The sequence below is a fragment of the Nerophis ophidion genome, linkage group LG04, assembly GCF_033978795.1.
Source record: "Nerophis ophidion isolate RoL-2023_Sa linkage group LG04, RoL_Noph_v1.0, whole genome shotgun sequence".
NCBI classification, from domain to species: Eukaryota; Metazoa; Chordata; class Actinopteri; order Syngnathiformes; family Syngnathidae; genus Nerophis; species Nerophis ophidion.
In genome coordinates, this window is record NC_084614.1 from 28,846,136 (window position 1) to 28,867,510 (window position 21,375).

The following is a 21,375-nucleotide window of genomic DNA, read 5'->3' on the forward strand; positions in this document are numbered from 1 at the left end:
ATTGTGGCTCATTTTGCCTTAATTTTTATTTTATTTTAATGTACTATTATTTAATATATATTATTGTTTTAGTTGCTTAAGAGATATTCCTGGCTCTGAATTTGCTCATTGCTATTTTTATGTTTTTGTGCATTATTTGTTGCCGTAATCATTAAACGAACAGGTTACTCATCAGTTACTCAGTACTTGAGTAGTTTTTTCACAACGTACTTTTTACTTTTACTCAAGTAAATATTTGGGTGACTACTCCTTACTTTTACTTGAGTAATAAATCTCTAAAGTAACAGTACTCTTACTTGAGTACAATTTCTGGCTACTTTACCCACCTCTGCATTTAAGTCACTGGGTAGCTAAGCAGGCTGCTTTGGGGGAGCGCTTGTTGGGGGGACGGAGGGAGCTGGTGCAGGAGAAAAAGTGCTTGCTGGTGCTAAAGGTGCAGTATTGCTAGCTGCTGTCCCTGATGTACTAGCAGTAGCATCATTGCTACTACTACATGCAGGAGCAGGACTACACTTTTTAAATGCTCTGAAAAATGGATGCATTACAGAGCATGAACTTTTTCTTTGTGAGCTGCTGGAAGCTGGAGCAGAAAATAAGTAAGCTTGAACAACAACAGAAATTACCCGCTGTGATTACATGAAGAAAAACAACAACAGCATAGGACTACAGCCTGGGGCGGGGCTTTACATAGGGGTCTGTCAGACACAGGTCACTTGTCTTCAGTTTGTCACATGCAGTGGACGTGGGCACTCATCTGGGCACAAATTTCATTCACTCCAATGTATGTGTGTTGCCCACTTGCTTGTAAATTGATGAAAACGGCTGTGTTTTTGTTTTTAGGTGTCTTGGTCATATCAAGTAAAATTATAATTTGTTTATTACAAAATGTAGATTGAAACATTAAAGGTTGACTATGTAGAATTACAAGAAAAACAACAGAAAAAGAATTCCAGCAGTCGATTGCCAGACCGTTGCTAAGTAAAACAGGCCATTGCTAGGAACTCCGCTCTGAACAGAGGACAGCAGAGGAGGACTGCTAAGCAGGATATATACCTTATGTTTCATTTTTACCGTCATTAACAGCATCATAAATGACTTGTAGCTTGTTACAGGGACAGTGGAGGCTCTCTGCCTTCCAAACCACTGCTGCTCAGAGCCTCCGCTGTCACTGCTCTCGTCAAGTTGTAAAAAAAAAAAAAGAAACTCCGTAGCACCGAAAGTCTGCGACAATAAACGTGTTTATGACAGATAAGACTACACAAATACACCCATCCTAACAAGTATTTGATAAATGTAGACAACTTTTCCTTTTCTTTTACTTTCATACTGCAACAGTGATTGGATGTTTACTGAGGGCTGAGGGGTGTGTCTGCTGCGCAGCCTGTGGAATGTTGAATACACGCACAGCGGAGGGAGGGATGAGAGGGAAGCCGACACTACTATAATGCGTGTGTCCCTTTTTCGGCGGATTTTTACGCTCGTGCAGATAATTTTGTCAACTTGTAATGTAGTAATTTTGTGAGTTTATTAATATTTGCTTTCTCAAATTTTGATTTGAGGGGGAAGGACATTTATTTAAGGGGGCTCTACCCCCTCTTGCCCCTGCTTAGAGCCGGCCATGGCCAACACTGTCAACAGAGGAGAAAAAATTCTTTATTTAAATAAATATATTATCTATAAAGCAATATCAAGTATCATTGGTAAATTTTCTCCTAGTCCCGGCCTTGGCGTGCTGCCCGCCTTGGTACGCATATATGTGTCCTCTTTTTGGGATTTCACAATATGGTCAGCCTAAGCTATACCACCATACACGTAGCTGTTAAATGTTTCAGCTGAAGTAAATATCAGTTGCACATACTGTTTTTCATGTCAAAAACTGACAATGTGGGTGTAGATTTCACATGAGAATTAATGGGAAAGCCAGTTATCGTTCTACAGTAGTACATTTCAAACTCCTCTTGCACCATTGGTAGTAGATACGGAGCTTATCTGCAACTCATTACTCACACTGGACATGTGGCATTTACTTAGAGGGTGAAAAGTCAACATGAATTCAATTTGCATACACATGATGTTTGATTTGTCCTCGCCTTTATTTAACAGGACGCTGAAAAGCTAAGCTCCAAGAATTAGCAATGGGAGGCCTCTGAAGCGTGGGTGTGTATTTGCATTCATCAAAGTGTGTCTACTTCCTCGCAGCTTCATTCGCTGCAAAGTCAGCTGGAGTTCCAGGAGCAGTCCATGGTGGACAAGTCTCTCGTGAGCCGTCAGGAGGCCAAGATCCGTGAGCTCGAGACCAAACTGGAGTATGAGAAGACGCAGATTAAACGTTTGGAGGTCAGGAAGTTCTTGTGTCTCATTAAATTGGAAAGAACGTTCTTAGCCAAAGCACAAATTCAACTTGACGTGTGATTTAATACTTATCAAGAGGCGGGAAAATGTGTATACGCTGCATTGTAAGAGAAGAAGCAAACATTCTAAGGAATCTTTGTGAAGCAATACACAAATCAAATGGAATGTTGCACAATATATACGATATAATTATATAAATTTAGCCGATTAAAAAATATTTTTTAATATTATCGTTATATTGTGATAATGTATGTTGATGAAACATTGTAGCTGCGTTCCGCAAATTTGACAGAAGGCATCCTTCTCGCAAAGTAACGTCCTTGCTACCGGCTAATGTCCCTCCACAGTGCAGCTTCTAAATCAATAATTCTTGGCTGCATGGCGACAACTAAACTGTACCTACAAGAGGATACAAAAAAACCCCATAGCTAACCACGCTGCTAAAACTCTTGCTTTTAAACAGGACTGGGCGGACCGATGCAAATATCGACATTAACGATATAGTATAGTATCACGTATATTGTTGCTTCTGTAGCAGAGTGAAAGATTCTCACTGATGACAGTTGGTTTCGTCTTTGCCGGAAATTAAATGTTCATATTTTTTATTAGTAACAACATTACTTGTTATTAGTAAAGAGTAAAACACACTTAAACATCCTGCTGAGTGCTTTTCACAGTACAACCCGTTTATCAAAATAAAATACACGAAAATACGTTTTCATTCAAGTAATATATCTTTTAGATACAATGGTATATTTACAGCAACAGTGCCACTTTTAATAGAAATAAGTCACAACAGATACTGCAGTGATTAGATTGTTATGTTTGATAATCACGCGACCGTTTTTTGTCATTTTTGGAAATAAGAGCCACTTGTAGAAATTGTATGGATGGATAGTAATTTTTGCTTTGGTTAAATTATTTTGCACTATTGACTTTAATATACATTTAGTATTTAATAAAAGGGAGTAAGGAAATAATATAAATATTAATTATTTTCCTTGTGCTATACAAGCACCCATCTTATTGCTTGGATTGTACGTATCCAGACATATCTTATATCGTCGGAAAGGTCCCGATTCCGCCTACATTACTACTTCCTTTTTGTGACAATTTGTGTTACAATGGTGATGCTATTCAGGAAAATTATTATTATGGGCCCATTAAATAGGTACCCCTGGGCCCATTTAATTGGTACACTCTTTAAGCTGAAGCAGAGCAAGATTACCGCTTCTTCTAGCTTAACTAAAGAGTTCGGTGCTACATGAATGGCATATCTAATTTTGTTTTTCACACGGCCCCGAGAGGGACAAGCGGTAGAAAATGGATGGATAGATGGACTTGCCAAATGGCCTTCACAGGCAGCAGCCAATTTAAGATGACGTCCTTTGAAGCCACATGACAGGCCCTCTCAACAGGTGTTTATCAGGCTGGTATTTGTACAGTGGCGTAACTAATAGGCAGACAACATGGCCCCGACAACATGGCCCCCCCAAAATAAAAATCATGGTTTTGATACTTGCTGCTGTCTAGCAAATATGCTAACAGTTAACGTGCGCTAACATCATGGATTTTAATGATTGGTCCCATCTTAAAATAACGCTAACGTCTCTTATACAAGCATTCTAATGGTAGCACTCTAATGATTTTTTTTTTTACAAAATTTTTAGGTAATTTTGTATGTTTAAACATAAGCATCATGATTTTTGATATTAGGAACCATCTTGGAAATATGCTAACGTCTCTTATATTAGCATGCCAGCGTTTTATTTTAGCTTTTTAGCTAATTTTGTATGTTTACACCTACAAATAGTGCATTTTGGTACGTCCTCTTATCTGGTCATGTATAAGAACGCTAATGTAATTATGCTAATGTTTTATGCTAACTTTTTAGCAAATTATGAATGTTTTAAACTAAAAATCATGGCTTTTGATACTTTGCGCCATCTTGGAAGTATGTTAACATATCCTATATTAGCATGCCAATGTTAGCATGCAATCTTTTTTAGCAGATTTTTGTATGTTTTCACCTAAAATAATGCATTTTAATACTTGCCGCTATCTGACAAGTATGCTAACTTGTCTTTTGTCATAATATTACTGTTAACATGCCAATGTTTTGTGATAGCTCTTTAGCTAAATTTGTATGTTTAAATATCTAAATCATGGCGGCATTTTAGAAGTGTGCTAACGTCTCTTATTTTAGCATGCTAATGTATTCTATCTTATTCTGCTGCGTTTAATATCAGACAAATCGACAAATGAACCCCAACATATCTTATACCATTGGAAAGGTCTCAATTGCGCCTAAATCATTGCCTCATTTTTGGAACAATTCGTGTTACCATGGCGACACTATTCAGGTGAAACACCATCATTTTGCCCATTGAATTGGTGTACCACTTTTTCTATTCGCTTTTTTCAGAAAACAGCAGGATTTGGATACTTGGTGCCATCTTATAAGTATGCTAACGTGTCTTATATTAGCATGCTAATGTTTTATGCTAGCTTCATAGCTAATTGTGTATGGTTAAACCTAAAATTCATGGATTTGTATACTTAGCGCCATGAACATTGGTTTGGCCAATACTGCTTCTGTAACTACTTGGTATTGGATTGATACCCAATTTTGTATTATCGCCTAAAACTAATGTAAAGTAGTGCAACAATAGAATAATAAGTGTCTATTATATTTTAACAGGCGTGTAGATAGAATCATGTAAAAACAGAAAGCAACTAGACATTAAAAGTAAATAAGCAAGTAGATTATACATAGTTTTGAGTAAATAATACAAATTACATTGATTCAATATTTTACCTCATGCATCAGCAGCCCAATTATAACCCGTTTGTGATATACGGAATATTGCTATTCCAAAAAGCTGCAATATATATGATATATATAGATTTTAGGCCGCATCGCCCATCCCTACTCTCAGACATACAGTAATAAAGCAAGCATAATGCAATATCTTCATATAAAGAACATGTACTTCTCCTCCCTAGACTCTGGTTGGTCGTTTGAAGGACAACCTTGAGAAGATGACTGAGGAGAGAAACCAATGTATTGCTTCAGAGAACAGAGAGAAAGAGCAGAACAAGCGGATGCAGAGACAAATGAGAGACATGAAAGAAGAAATGACTGAGGTGTCCAAGAAAGAGACTGAGGCTAGCCGAAAGAAACACGAGTTGGTAGGTGTCAAGAGCTTGAGGGTTATAATCTTAGTTAGTACCCAATATATGAAAAGGCTTTTCTGTTAATGTCCAGGAAATGGACATTGAAAGCTTAGAGGCAGCAAATCAGAGCTTACAAGGGGACCTTAAACTGGCCTTCAAGAGGATAGGTGACCTGCAGGCTGCCATCGAGGACGAAATGGAAAGTGATGACAATGACGACCTGATCAACAGGTACAAAATATTAATGTAATGGTTAGAACCTTGTAGTAACACTAAATGCTCTCAAACACCGAAGCGGCCTGTCCATCATAACTTGTTATTCTTTGTCTTGCAGCAGTAATTTTGTTTTAACCTGTTCTGTAATTCTGTGTCGTGCCTTTCTCGTCTGTTCTCCAAATACTTGTAAAATGGTTAAAGGCTGTCTGCTGCTGATCTTTCGTCTTGACAAAATGCATAAACACGCTCGAGAAAGGAGGCCAGCAGCAGATTTATAGTGGATGATAATAGAACAATGTTGATATTCTACTTTTGTGCATATCTCTCACCTGTTCTCTTTTTTTCCCTCTGTTTTGCTCTCATTTCGGTGTCATCCACACTCCTGGCAGTTTGCAAGACATGGTGACAAAGTATCAGAAAAGAAAGAACAAAACGTGAGAGCGTAAAATGCATCCTTTGTGTTTGTCATGATGTTTGTTTTCTCACCTTTTTTTAACCAGAGAATAATGCAGTGTTTCTTAGCTCTGAAAAAAGTGCAGTAGTATCTCACTTCACCAGCTTAATTAGTTAGTTCTGTGATGGTGCTCTTAACTAAAAACACTTGTATCTCAAATTAATGTTTCATATTGCAATCAATATAATTGGTGTTTCTACATTAACAATATTGCATTTTTTTTCTTATTATTATTGTTTACTAATACAGTAGTACCTCAACTTACCTGGCGGCGCTTTTAACTCAAATCAATGTCTCTCATTTAAATGAATTAAAATAAATGTAATTGGTGGTTGGCCCACCCAAAAAAACACAATTAAAAAAAAAAAAATCAAACTTATAATATGAAATAATAAATATACTATACTACCAAGCATCCATCCATCCATTTTCTACCGCTTGTCCCTTTCGAGGTCGCAGGAGCCTATCTCAGCTGCATTTGGGCAGAAGGCGGCGTACACTCTGGACAAGTCGCCACCTAATCGCAGTACTACCAAACAACCACAGTATTTCTATGAAGTAATGTAATGATAAAATACAACATCTACTGTATGTCCTTCTGGCTGTTTCTCAGTCAAACACAACATCAGCAGCTTCTCCATATTTTCAAGGATAAATGTCTGTCGTTCAGATATTATTTAACAATCTAGCTCTTGATTCTGGTACAATATGGTGCAGACTACCAATGGCACACTAAAATTTCTTTAATGATTTATTTAATTAATTTAATGACTATCTTCCGCTTTGTCTTCTCAGCAGTGTCCCACTTTCTTCCTTTTCATGCTTCAAAAAACAAATTTATGTCAATATCTAGCTACAAGCTAATGCTAGCAAGGAATACTAGATGTTTTGGGCCGATCTTACGACGTTCACTGTGACATTTGCTATGCCAACTAATGGCAGGGATGCTTGAAATTCAAATTTGGCTCTTATCTCAAAACACTTTTAAGTTTATGTGCCAGGTGCCACAGTGTTATTCAGTGAACATTACTTGATTTATTCTTTGCAATTTGTGTCATACATCCACAACTTTTTCTCTTTAATTGAAATAAACCAAATATTCAGCACAATATTGGCAGAATAACAACAAAACATGAGATGTAGAAAATAAAAGCACAAAAAAGTGTAATACTGCATTACAATCTTCACATTTCTTCTTCATCTAGCTTCACTTTCTATCGTTCTAAATGCTCTATATTTAACACAATTTATTTCCTTTTGTGTTCGTCCTTTCAGCGCATGCATTGAGAATGACCTTGCAAATAAGTTTCCCATTTATGTGATGGTCTGAACTGTCGACAAAACGTCTTTACTAAACTTTACCAAATCAATCAATCAATGTTTATTTATATAGCCCCAAATCACAAATGTCTCAAAGGACTGCACAAATCATTACGACTACAACATCCTCGGAAGAACCCACAAATCTGCAATATAAGAATTAACTTGATCACGTTTGTACTTGTACAAAGAGTGCTCAAAGTAATCAACTTAACTGTGGTGTGTGTTTGTTCATTAATGCGCTTGAGACAAGCTCAATTTAAAAAATGTAGATGTCTGTGAAGCAAATACAGCATCTGCTGCTTACCGTTCATTACCTGCAGAGTCAGCAAGCTGGGTGAACCACCTTCTAAAAAAAAAAACAGTCTGTCATTAACATGCACCTTTTTCACCAATTCATTCTTCATTTTTTCATAGACTCGTGAAACCTGAACACTTGCTTGCAAAATGTGTTGTCATTAACAGCACATGCTTAATATGAATGTCATTCATTTTAGCTGCTGTGTCGGATCCGCTTTGGACTGGACTCTCGCGACTGTGTGGATCCATTGTGGATTGAACTTTCACAGTATCATGTTAGACCCGCTCGACATCCATTGCTTTCCTCCTCTCCAAGGTTCTCATAGTCATCATTATCACCAACGTCCCACTGGGTGTGAGGTTTCCTTGCCCTTATGTGGGCCTACCGAGGATGTCGTAGTAGTTTGTGTTGTGGTTTGTGCAGCCCTTTGAGACACTAGTGATTTAGGGCTATATAAGTAAACATTGATTGATTGATTGATATTGTACAGTGAAAGCAACATTTCTATTGTATGCTGTTTAAACACTATAGACATTTGGATGAAGGTCTTAATTGCACTTGTCATCACATTAACAGATGGGATTTAAGAGGCTGACTTTTCTTTAGATTATTCATTTTATTAGACTATATTATTTATCACTAAAGTGCATACAGGGTGTGTTTTGTAATACTTTGCTGCTTTCATGTGCATTAGGGTAATCAGCATTAGAAACATCACTTAGTATGATGCAGTGGTTGGTTCTATATCATTGGCAGCTACAACACTAGAAAGCCACTCCATAGATATCTGCCAAAGTATATAAAGTCTATATATCGATGCAAAGAGGTGTCACTGAATTATGAGCCCCCATACACATGACTCCTGAAGGGCCCACCCCAAACTCAACCCAATATCGCCACCACCAACACACACACCGGTAATTATTGCGGGGATTTGGGTGAAACTAGTTTTTTCAAACACATCTAAAAATCACAGGTTTTGGACTGTTGAAAGGCGGGATTAACATAAATAAATAAATAAATGGGTTGTTCTTGTATAGCGCTTTTCTACCTTCAAGGTACTCAAAGCGCTTTGACACTACTTCCACATTTACCCATTCACACACACATTCACACACTGATGGAGGGAGCTGCCATGCAAGGCGCCAGCCAGGACCCATCAGGAGCAAGGGTGAAGTGTCTTGCTCAGGACACAACGGACGTGACGAGGTTGGTACTAGGTGGGGATTGAACCAGGGACTCTCGGGTTGCGCACGGCCACTCTTCCACTGCGCCACGCCGTCCCTATAACATATCTAGAACATATTTAGATAAAACACCCCGAGATCCCCAAAAATCGTGCCACAAATCTATATATAATGGCCAAAATCTGAATGTAATCATATAATCTCATTATTCACTTAGATATGATTATTAATAGCTCAATGCTTCCTTTACTTTAGTATAACATAGAAATTAGCTAATATTATTATTATCAGTGGATACTACTATTTCTATTAATACATTAATATTATGATTGTTTTTTTTTGTGCATCTCCTGGGATTAAGCCTCCTAAATCTTTAAACCTTTGTTTTCTAACTTTAATCAGGGGTACTTGAACGCACCACAGTCATGGCAATGATATGCAAAAATCTAACATATTCATAACTTTATCTTATGCTGCCACATGTAGATTTATTATATTTTTACATTTAATTTGGGTTAGTGCGTCTGCCTCACAATACGAAGGTCCTGCAGTCCTGGGTTCAAATCCAGGCTCGGGATCTTTCTGTGTGGAGTTTGCATGTTCTCCCCGTGAATGCGTGGGTTCCCTCCGGGTACTCCGGCTTCCTCCCACCTCCAAAGACATGCACCTGGGGATAGGTTGATTGGCAACACTAAATTGGCCCTAGTGTGTGAATGTGAGTGTGAATGTTGTCTGTCTATCTGTGTTGGCCCTGCGATGAGGTGGCGACTTGTCCAGGGTGTACCCCGCCTTCCGCCTGATTGTAGCTGAGATAGGCGCCAGCGCCCCCCGCGACCCCGAAAGGGAATAAGCGGTAGAAAAACATTTAATTTATCACTTCATAATTGTTCCATGCTTAAAGGTGAGCGTTGATGACACTAATGACGTCTGTGTTAAGTGAAGTGTTTCAAGTTGGGTTTGCCGCTATTCAGGTAGAAAAAAACATTGGGTGTTTTTGATAAGGGTGTAATAGGCGTACGTAATCTTAGGCATTCTTAATTTGTTCCAAGCAACCTTGAACTTTCAAGGCTATATCTATTTAATATATATATATATATATATATATATATATATATATGTATATATATATATATATATATATATATATATATATATTATTTTTAATAACTTATGTGTAAAGGTAGTCTTCAAGCTTTATAAAAGCCCAGGTCCCTGTCGATACAAATAATACTGTTACAAATATGAACTTAAAAGTGTACTAGAATACTACAGCAGAAAGCGGGGTTATGGTATAATATGTAAACACTATTCACATCAAACACTAATGCAAAATACCTGACACAGATTAAAACATCGCTGTATGTATACTTTTGACCCAGCAGATTTGGTCACTTTTTCAGTAGACCCATAATAAATTCATAAAAGAACCAAACTTCATGAATGTTTTTTGTGACCAACAAGTGTGTGCTCCAATCACTCTATCACAAAAAAATAGGAGTTGTAGAAATTATTGGAAACTCAAGACAGCCATGACACTATGTTCTTTATATGTGTATGTAAACTTTAAACCACGACTGTATGTATGTAACCAGCTTTGCCATATACAGTAAAATAATTAGTTCAAACCCTAATACTAATACATTATTTGCAAAAGCATCTCCCCAATGTTATTTCATAATGTGGTTGATATTGTGTTGTAAATAATATAGTGCAATTGAAAGTAAATGCAATCTGCCATTTTTAATTTGGGGCAATGGGACGGCAGGTCCACAGAGAGAATACTGTACATTCCTCTGCACATTTTACTTCCAATGCGCACCAAAGTGCGTAGGATTCCTGCTGTGCACAATTATAGTTCCATAGCATAATTCTGCTAACAGGCACAAACCAACAAATTAGCAGAGTTGGATAAAGTTGCCAAAAACTTGGACTCAGGTACGGGTTCCGTTACCTACTGTAATAACTGTGTGACTCTAGTAGAAGTAAATGTAGTCATCCAAATAACTATTTGCATACAAGTATGTATTCAGGAAAAAAAATACTCAAGTACTGTGTAACAAATTTTGGTTTATTTAGTAGATATTTTTTAGTGGTACTTGCACTGCAACTGTGTGTGTGTGTGGTAGAGACACTACGACAGCATATACTACACAATATATGCACGTTTTACAGTCACTTATGACGTAATAACAGGGTTAATGTTAGCTTACGCGCAGCTAAAACAAAAATCATCTAAAACTTAGATTTTCTTAAGTAGAGTAGAGTTCTTGAAAGCTGAAATGTGAACATTTTCACTGACACAGATGACAACGCATGATAGATATATTCTTCTTCATAGTTTGTAAAGTAAACATTGAAGAGTTGTGCAACTACACATTTTACAGTGTGTGGTATGAGAGCGGCCATGTGACTTCCAGGCTGCGTTTGATTGGTGAAATGGAGTCAAACGTCATTGGTGTTTACATTGGTGAAACAGAGTCATGTGGCCGTGGTAGAAGTTTTCTAACAAGTCAAAAGTTTACATATTTGCAAGTTGTAATCAATCATTTATAAATACATTAAATCAATATTTAAATAAATGTACTGATTGGAATGAAACCCATTGTAACAGAATAAAATTAGTGTTTGTGCTTTACTAAAGTACTCAAGTAAAAGGAGGGGGGACAGGATTGGTTTGCAAACGTAATATCGATAAGAGAAACTTTATTTTTCAAGATTGCATTATGATTTAGTTAAATTTTTACCTTGTTTTCTGGCTGGGAATTGAACCATGTCCAATGGAACAAAAGACTGGTATGTAAGCCATTGCTCGATTTAGAAACGCATATACAGTACTTAAGCTGCAATTTGTGTTCTCATTCCCTTAGCATAAGACTTTGTCAACAATATAGCTACTTTTGTTTGGAATTTGTATTTATCTTCCTTGTTTGTGATTCATATTGCCGTGTTTGAGTTTATTTTGAACATGCATGCATACAGCATGATACATCACAATTTCCAGTTTCTCTATTCAAAATGTTCGAAAAGGAGTAGGACGAAGCAGAGCTTATTTTATCCTACCACTTTTCCTTTTCATAGCAGTTGCTAACACTTTTGTTCACTTTTTGTTCTCAATTTATTCATGATATACTCCATAAGTAATAACATTAAACATAAATACATTAATAATAATTAGTAAAGTAAGTTATATTTCATATGGTGAGATAAATAAGATTATCTAGAAAATGAATGGATGGATGGAATGAATTCAGAATGTTTATCATGGTTCTTCTTTGTATTTTGTAAACATTTTAAGTTTGAAGAGTTGAAGTGGATCGTATTAGTACATTGTTGCTTAATCCATTTCATAATTTAATGCCACATACTGATATACTGAAGGTCTTAAGTGTTGTACGTGCATACAAAGGGTTTAAGTTATCTATATTTCTCCTGTTTTGTTAAGAACAATTGTTGTATAGTTGAGAAGAATCGTTGTGGAGGCCAACTCACTCTTAAATTGCATCTGACTGCTGATTGGACAGCTGCTTTGTGCTGTCAGTTATTGCCATGCTCTCAAGAAGGCAGCTCGAGAAAGCCCATTAATGAAATTGTGTGCGGTCTAAAGGAAAAGGTTTCAGCCTGAGAGGCCATTTTCCACCTGGCGCTAGTGTTTGACTTGTCTCCATTCAATATCGCAACACTATTTTTAGACGTTAAAAAGTTAAGGAGACAAAAACATTTTTGGAAAAAGTAAAGGGGCACATATGATGAATTGCCAATAAGTGGGTGTCTACCTTAGTATCATTTTAGGACTGAGCGCGACAAGGTGAATAAACCATAAGTGCGTGACATTACAGTGTGTGCAGTACACCTATGCATATGTCCAGTAATTAACTTTATAATGCTGATATGATAGCACCGAGCCGTACGTGATTTAAGGCTAACTCTAAGTATTTGTGACAATGATTTACAACCAGCCAAGGCCGATTGTCAGAAGCCATTAACGTTCACTTCCAAAATTCTTGGGGCTTGTTTGTATCTGTAGGCCTCAGGAGCGCTTAGCGAAGAGCGTAGGACCAAGGACAAATTGATTGTGACACCATTTGCACTGCACTCAATTGCAAGCCACCTTTTATTTCACATTGGCGTGTGTATTAGAGCGGGAAGAGAGAGCGATTTACTTTGGATGGAGTTTTGGGATTGTAGTTTTTGGTATAAGAGTATATCATGCAGAGAAGTTGCAGTATCACAGATGATTGCATGCGCAATACATTTGCAAGTATTATTATAATCTTGTTTTGTGGTTGACTTTCATTGCTTGTTATTTAGCATTCAGTACAGACACAAGGGAGCAAAAAAAAAAAAAAGTACAATATGTTACATGAATTCAAAATGGAGGCTCTGCTTCACCCATCACTTACTTGTCATGCATTAGAAAAATTGCTTTTTGGCACAACCCCTCCCCCAAAAGACGAACAGATGGAACTCTTTGTTGAAAGAGGGCAAACGATTGAATATGTGGCTGTGCATGGTGACAAAGAACACGGTGATGGAGATTTCCAGAAGACTAGGAAGACACATGATAGAGCTTTGCACGGCAACAGTCATCTTGCAGCACCATGAATAGTATTTTCTTCTTGTAATCAGCAACCACCCCAAAATAGATCATCTTGTCACTTTTTTTTCTTAAGTGATAGGCTGGTGTCTGCAGACTGAATGAAAAACAGCATTTTGTGAGAACAAAACACTTTCTACAGATGAAACATGACCTCCAATAGCAAACTTAAATGTGACTATGAATCATAGTGAAACTGAAACTATTAATCCAACCTTGCTCTCTACTATCATTTTTCAAAGTGCTTTTAGGGTCAAATTATATACATTTTTGTTAGTTATTTTCACAGCCGAGGCTGCTCGCCCTGTGTGATGAGGCTCTGCCTTCTCACCAATATCCTATCGCTAAAATAGCATACTCGAAATAGAGTAAGGCCATGTTCAATGTATCATGTATTAGGGAAATTTAAATGTTTTTGTGCTGTCAAACAATTAGTTTTTAATCCGATTAATCACAGGGTTGCGGTGCAATAATGCTGATTAATCACAAATATTTATGAGGTCCGTAAAAAAATAGCAAGATAATTCATGTGATTAATCACCAAAAATATCGCAGTAGCTTAGCGCTAAGTGAGTTCAGTGTAAATAAACAGCACAGGTACTCCTATCAGGGGCTTTATTTAATGTTAGAGATTGCTTCTTCCTGTCTGTGTTGAATAAACTATAGGCATTGTAAGTGAATATAGCAAGTGTAAAACATGAAATAACATCAGGAACTTATAGAATAGCAACACTATATCATGGATGTAATTATGTGCATTCCAGTTATTATTAATACAGCATAAAATAGATTATCAAAAATGAATAGATAGGCATCTACCCACATACATAACATGTTCCCATAGGGCAGGGGTAGGGAACCTATGGTTCTAGAGCCAGTTGTGGCTCTTTTGATGACTGCGTCTGGCTCTCAGATAAATATTAGCTGACATTGCTTAACACGATAAGTAATGAATAATTCCGCTGGTAAACACAGTGTCAAACATCACGTTCAAATTATAAAACATTCTCATGCATTTTAATCCAAACATCCGTTTTCTATCGCACCTATCCATGATGTTGCATTAATGATAAGAAGTATTATATTTATTATTGGTTAACTTCTAGAATAACACTGTCATTAAAAAGAACAAGAGACTTATTATACTCTAAAAATGTTGGTCTTTCTTAAAAATGCACGCATTTAGTTGTATTCAGTGTTAAAAAATATTATATGGCTCGCACGGAAATACGTTTTGAAATATTGGGCTTTCATGGCTCCCTCAGCCAAAAAGGTTCCCGACCCCTGCCAAAGGGGGATCGATAAAAAGTATTCTTACTCTTATGTTAATGATACAATTATCAATGTATCATTGTTTTATTATTAATAATACTTATTAGAGCTGGTCGATTATGGCAAAAATAATAACCAGGATTATTTTGATTTATAGTGCAATCACGATTAATAACACAATTATTCATATTAATTTGAAAACACGAGTATTTATTTTACCACCATTTTACTATATACTTTTGCAAGGTACTTTTTTGAAACCCTTTTTTTTCTTAGAACAGTCAGACCGAATGTGGGGCACCAAGCTCTTTTTGGGACGTGTGCTGTGCGGTTGTTCTCAGCTTGACAAGTAAGGAGACAATTTTAGGTTGTAAGAAAAAAAATAGATCCCCTCAAGTTGCGACCGCTGTTTGGACATTAATCTTACATCGATGATGATGTTCACAACAACACAAGCAGATGAGATGTGTTGTGTGTGTATGGATTGTTCTTGCTAGCTTTAGCTTCTTAGTTTAGCGCTGTTTTAAGTGACACTATCCAGATTGTTTAGTCCAGGACGGGGCGGTTGAGTGTGTCGGGGATCAATGAGCGATACCGGACACATTATTTTCCCAAACAAATGTTCCTTCTCTGCACAGTGACAGCATTTCACTCACATTTATGTCATTATCCATGATATTATGCGTTTAACAGCGGATTTCTTTTTATTGCAGAATTATATCACTCAGTCCGCGGTTATGTGAACCAAACATCATATGCCTTTTTTGTTGTTGTTGAGTGATTGATTTAGGCATACTAGTACTGTGTCAAATAAAAAAGCATCTATCATGGGGAGATCCATGCTCACTCATCTGTTTCACCATTACAAGCTCAAAAATATGCATGCAAGTTGTGCAGCCATTTAATCAATTATTATTATTATTATATTTTCATAATTGGAAGAAGCCATAATCAAAATTTTAATCAAAATGTAATTACAGTAAAGAAAATAAGTATTTGAACACCATGCTATTTTGCGAGTTCTCCCACTTATAAATCATGGAGGGGTCTGAAATTTTCACGGTAGGTGCATGTCCAAGAAAAATCCAGAAATCACAATCTATGATTTTTTAACAATTTATTCGTGTGATCTAGCTGAAAATAAGTATTTGAACACCTGTCTATCAGCTAGAATTCTGACCCTCAAAGACCTGTTAGTCCGCCTTTAAAAGTCCTCCACCACTCCACTGTATTATCCTGAATCAGATGCACCTGTCTGAGATCGTTAGATGCATAAAGACACCTGTCCACCCCATACAATCTGTAAGACCCAAACATTCAGCATGGCTAAGAGCAAAGAGCTGTCCAAAGACACCAGAGACAAAATTGTACAACTCCACAAGGATGGAAAAGGCAACGGAGAAAATGCAAAGCAGCTTGGTGAAAAAAGGTCCACTGTTGGAACAATCATTAGAAAATGGAAGGAGCTAAACATGACGGTCAATCTCAATCGGAGTGGAGCCCCATGCAAGATATCACCTGGTGGGGTCTCAATGATGCTAAAAAAGGTGAGGAATCAGCCCAGGACGACACGGCAGGACTTGGTCAAGGCCCTGAAAAGAGCTGGGACCACTGTTTCCATGGTCACTGTTGGTAATACACTAAGACGTCATGGTTTGGAATCATGCATGGCACGGAAGGTTCCCCTGCTTAAACCAGCACATGTTAAGGCCCGTCTTAAGTTTGCCAATGACCATTTGGATGACCCAGAGGAGTCATGGGAGAAAGTTTTGTGGACAGATGAGACCAAAATTGACCTTTTTGGTCAGAATTCCACTATGCGTGTTTGGAGGATGAAGAATGATGCGTACCATCCCAAGAACACCATTCCTACTGTGAAACATGGGGGTGGTAGCATCATGCTTTGGAGGTGTTTTTCTGCTCATGGAACAGGACGACTGTACTGTATTAAGGAGAGGATGACTGCAGCCATGTATTGTGAGATTTTGGCCAAAAACCTCCTTCCCTCAGTCAGATCATTGAAGATGAGTCGTGGCTGGATCTTCCAACATGACAATGACCCAAAGCACACAGCCAGGAAAACCAAGAAGTGGCTTCGTAAGAACCATATCAAAGTTCTGGAGTGGCCTAGCCAGTCTCCAGACCTAAATCCAATTGAAAATCTTTGGAGGGAGCTGAAAGTCTGTGTTACTCAGCGACAGCCCAGAAACCTGACTGATGTAGAGAAGATCTGTGCGGAGGAGTGGGCCAAAATCCCTCCTGCAGTCTATGGAAATCTTGTGAAGAACTATAGGAAATGTTTGACCTCTGTAATTGCAAACATAGGTTACTCTACCAAATATTAATGTTGGTGTTCAAATACTTATTTTCAGCTTTATCACACATATAAATTGTTAAAAAATCATAGATTGTGATTTCTGGATGTTTCTTTTTAGGTTCTCTCTCATACAGTGGACATTCACCTACCATGAAAATTTCAGACCCGTCCATGATATCTAAGTGGGTGAACTTGCAAAATAGCAGGATGTTCAAATACTTATTTTCTTCACTGTAATTGTCCAGCCCTAATAATTAATGTATTTATTATTCTGTACTGATATTAAAATGTTATTTGATTACTATTTTTTCAACAGTAATAAGTAGTACATCAACATCTATATTGTATGTCCTTGTGATTTTATGCATGTTTTGTCTTGAAATTAATCAATGCATAATAATTGTGATAATTGTAAAACCCTGATTATTACTTATTTTATAATCGTACAGTATAATTGTTGCATCCTTATGAGGGACACAGTATTACTTCTTGTGATCCATAAAGCATTGATGCTTCAGTATTGTTTGACCCATCACTAATGCACACACATTAAAGTATTTTTTTAATGTTGATGTGCAATTATTAGAGTAAAATAATGAAAGTTATGGTAATCAAAAAACATTTTGTTTATTTCAATTATTTTCCCCAAAACATGCAATGAGGCTACAAAGTGTTTTAACCAATTACTGGCATAATCGAACACATTAATCAATAGGTTACCAAAATGATCGATAGCTGCAGCTTTGAAGGTTTAACTCCCAAACATGAGCAGTTTTTGCTGTCCTTTTTGAAGTCACTATCAATAATGCAATGCAGCAGTTGGAGACTGGATTGATTATTCCCTACTTAAGTTTCCGAGGTTACAACACATGATGTTTGGACTATAAGACCGTGCCAATGATGCTGGTTCTGTTTGTCATATTGTGCATATAAAGGCCCCCTTCTATTGGAAATAACACATTACTGAATAAATATACCTCTGTATATGAGCCAATTAATTATTTCCACTTGTTGGAAACATGTATTAATAACGAAGATGATAAAAATGAAGTGTAGCCAATGGCCATGAAATCGATCAGTTTCATATCAGTTTCATATCCTCTGTACAGCCAGCATTTGTTTTTGTTTTATTTCTGTGATCATTTTGGCAAAAATATCCCTCTAATGCATGTTTACAAATCTCTATTTTAGAGGTGTATCATATCTTACACACTATATAGATATATTATGGAGGAAAACTGATGGCATATAATTAGCAAGCCAGATGTACCTATTGTAATACATATTCTATGTTCCCCGTGTAATGATGTCAGGAAGTTACCTTTTCTTAAAAGCAGTTTTTTCATTCACAGACATGTAACACCATAATACAACTACAGCACATCTATACCAAGCATTGTGAGAGGCACACTGTGGAAATTCACCATTGTATTTAAATCAATGAATGACAACAGCCAGTGCAGGTGGAATCTGTTGTGTTTTCCCCGATGGATCCACAGGTCTCTGTATTGATTGTTATGTCAAGCGTAGGGGGCCTTAGGTAGCTCATGGCTCCGCTCCATTACAAGCATCAGAAGCGGGTGACATGCCACACAGATGCTTGTAGCCAGCAGCCAAACACGTTGATTATCCCTCTAAGGACCTCATCTGCATTCTGCATGGATGTGCATGCATGTGCTTCTACAATGTTGAATAATGACATTATTTGATTTATGCTCACTCTTACCCTTACATACCGGGTGACCATTATTTGATATTACGCTGAATAAATATTCATTGAACGGGTCAGTTGATCTTTTTACTGTCAAAATTATTTGGATTTGGACATTAAGTAGACTGAGAGTAATACTGTACAAATTTAAAGGGAAGATAATAATTTTTTATCATTCTTTTTGTCTTCTCAGTGGGGATGAGACGGATGCAGATTCTGAGGTAGAGGACCGTGTGGATGGAGTTAAATCCAAACTCTCCAAGAACAAAGCCTCCTCTAAAGCCCAGTCAGACGAAGGAAGTCTAAAGAGCGCCAGGTTAGTGATTCCCTCTTATCCGGGTACCTCATCACAGATAATGACCATGAGGATCCTCGTGGTAGCTCTGTGATAAGGACTCGTATCGAAGAGTGCACTTGGAGATTCGAGACCGCCAACATTCTTTTTTTAATCATACTGAGCACACCAATGGATGTGTGGTTTTAACAATGCTAAAATTATAATTCTCCACTAGCACACATGGCAAAGCAATATTTTTTCTCAATTATGATGTACAGATTACCTACAGTATTTATTGATTACCTCATGAGATCTGCGGTGCAGTACACTACTTGGTTCATAGACTGTGAAAGACAGTACATATTTCTATTCATAACTTAGTGCAGGGGTCTTCAAAGTATTGGCTCGCAAAACTTTCTGCAGACAAAATAAACACTCCGCGGATTAGAACGTTAAAAAAACAAAGAAAAAAATGCAACTGCCCCACATCCTTTCCAAAAGTAGACCTGAATTCAAACCAAAATGGCTGATGCCCTGTGCGTCTTACTAGTTATTGATAGTTTCCGTACATACAGTACGTACTATTTAATTGCAAGATATTTGGAGTTTTTGAGTGTGCTAAAGCCTTGAAAAAGGTGTGGGTTGGCATAGTAATAATAATACAGTGGTACCTCAACTGAGGAGTGTTTTCAGCCAAGATCTATTTGTCTTACATTTAGCCATTAATTGGCATAGCAAATGTCACAGTGAACCCCGTAAGATCCGATGAGACATCTGGTTTTACTCACTAGCTTTATTTTATAGCTAGAGATGGACATAACTATGTTTTTTCTAGCTATTGGAAGGAAGAAAGTGAGATTATAGTGCTGAGAAGAATAAGCGGATTATATTTGTTGAAATAAAGAAATCATCAAAAACATGATAGAGCATGTCATCAACTTGGCGGAGCAATTCAAGCGTATCACTGCTACTCTGCACCACACTAAAGCAGAACGAGTCCCAGGCCAGCCAAGAATGTTCAAAATGATATCTCATCGGCGGACGTTTGACACAGAAGCTGCTAGAAGGAAAAATCATAGAAGTCAAGCTGTACATCAAGCTGTAAAAAAAAAATTACAGACATATACTGTAGTTATTAGTAGTTCATTGTAATATGTCCATATAACATATCTTATCAAAACAAGGGTTTTTTTGTTAAAAGTGTGCTTTTTGGGGGATCAAGCTCCAATTAGATTGATTTCTAATAATAGTAGATGCTGATTTGAGATCAAAGTTTTTTGAGTTAAGAGCGCCGTCACAGAACCAATTAACCACGTAAGTTTAGATACCACTGTATTCGTAAAAAAAATAAGAATACATTTAATATCTCAATGGGTTTAAGATAAGATATTGGATTGATTTTCTTTATTTATAACGTAAAGCTAAGATGTAGATTTTTTTGTTCGATAGTATATCACTGAATACATCTTAAATGTACAAAATGTTTCAAAGTGGTCTCTGCAATTTTTCTATGTAACTTAGGAGACTCTTGCCTTTGAGATTAAAACAGGCCCTTTTTTGATCCTGATAACTGTATTAGTACTATTATTTACTGTCTAACTGTTAAAATGACTGCTGTGTAAAAGGTTTTGAAAAAGACGATTACGCAATATTGTACATAAAAACAAAACAGTTATGAATGAGTTATTTTCAGTCCTTTAACCAGATTTGATACATTTTTTATAATCTTGCTGACAGACAGACAAACCAATTACGCCAAAACCATAAATTCCTTGAGAGAGATAAACTAACTCAAGTCTTAAAATGGCACAGCAATACCTGCGGCTACAAATAGGATGGGTAATTTACCCGATTCGGTGTCATCGCTCTCCTTTCCAGTAATCTGTCTAATGACAGCAGGCAGAACGGCGAAGTGGCTGCTGTCAAATTTATTGAAGTGGCCTGTGGCCAGTTGGCGCGCCTGCTAAATGATGCCTCTGCTCCCATAGATCTTCTCACTTGTTGACTCCCACTCTGTCCACAGTGCGTAGTATACATAAACCGCAGTAGCCGGAGGGAGGGAGCGTGTCCCTTGACATCACCCTCCCAAGGACAGAAAGAAAGTGACAAATTTACAGTTCTGTCTGACATTACAGATTAGTAACAGTGCACCGACCTCGGGAACAATATGCTGCTCATTATATTCATTTCTGTGCCT

General features: G+C 37.2%; 1 protein-coding gene across 10 annotated transcripts in view; it reads left to right on the forward strand.

Annotated features, from left to right (window-relative positions):
• Positions 1-21,375, forward strand: part of LOC133551265 (unconventional myosin-XVIIIa-like) — a 206,025-nt gene that overhangs the window by 174,230 nt on the left and 10,420 nt on the right. For all 10 annotated transcript variants that reach the window (XM_061897792.1, XM_061897784.1, XM_061897783.1 and 7 more), the window contains 5 exons: positions 2,200-2,337; positions 5,359-5,544; positions 5,621-5,760; positions 6,135-6,179; positions 19,095-19,217. In XM_061897792.1, the coding sequence (XP_061753776.1) occupies positions 2,200-2,337; positions 5,359-5,544; positions 5,621-5,760; positions 6,135-6,179; positions 19,095-19,217 (632 nt within the window). The remainder of the gene's footprint in view (positions 1-2,199; positions 2,338-5,358; positions 5,545-5,620; positions 5,761-6,134; positions 6,180-19,094; positions 19,218-21,375) is intronic.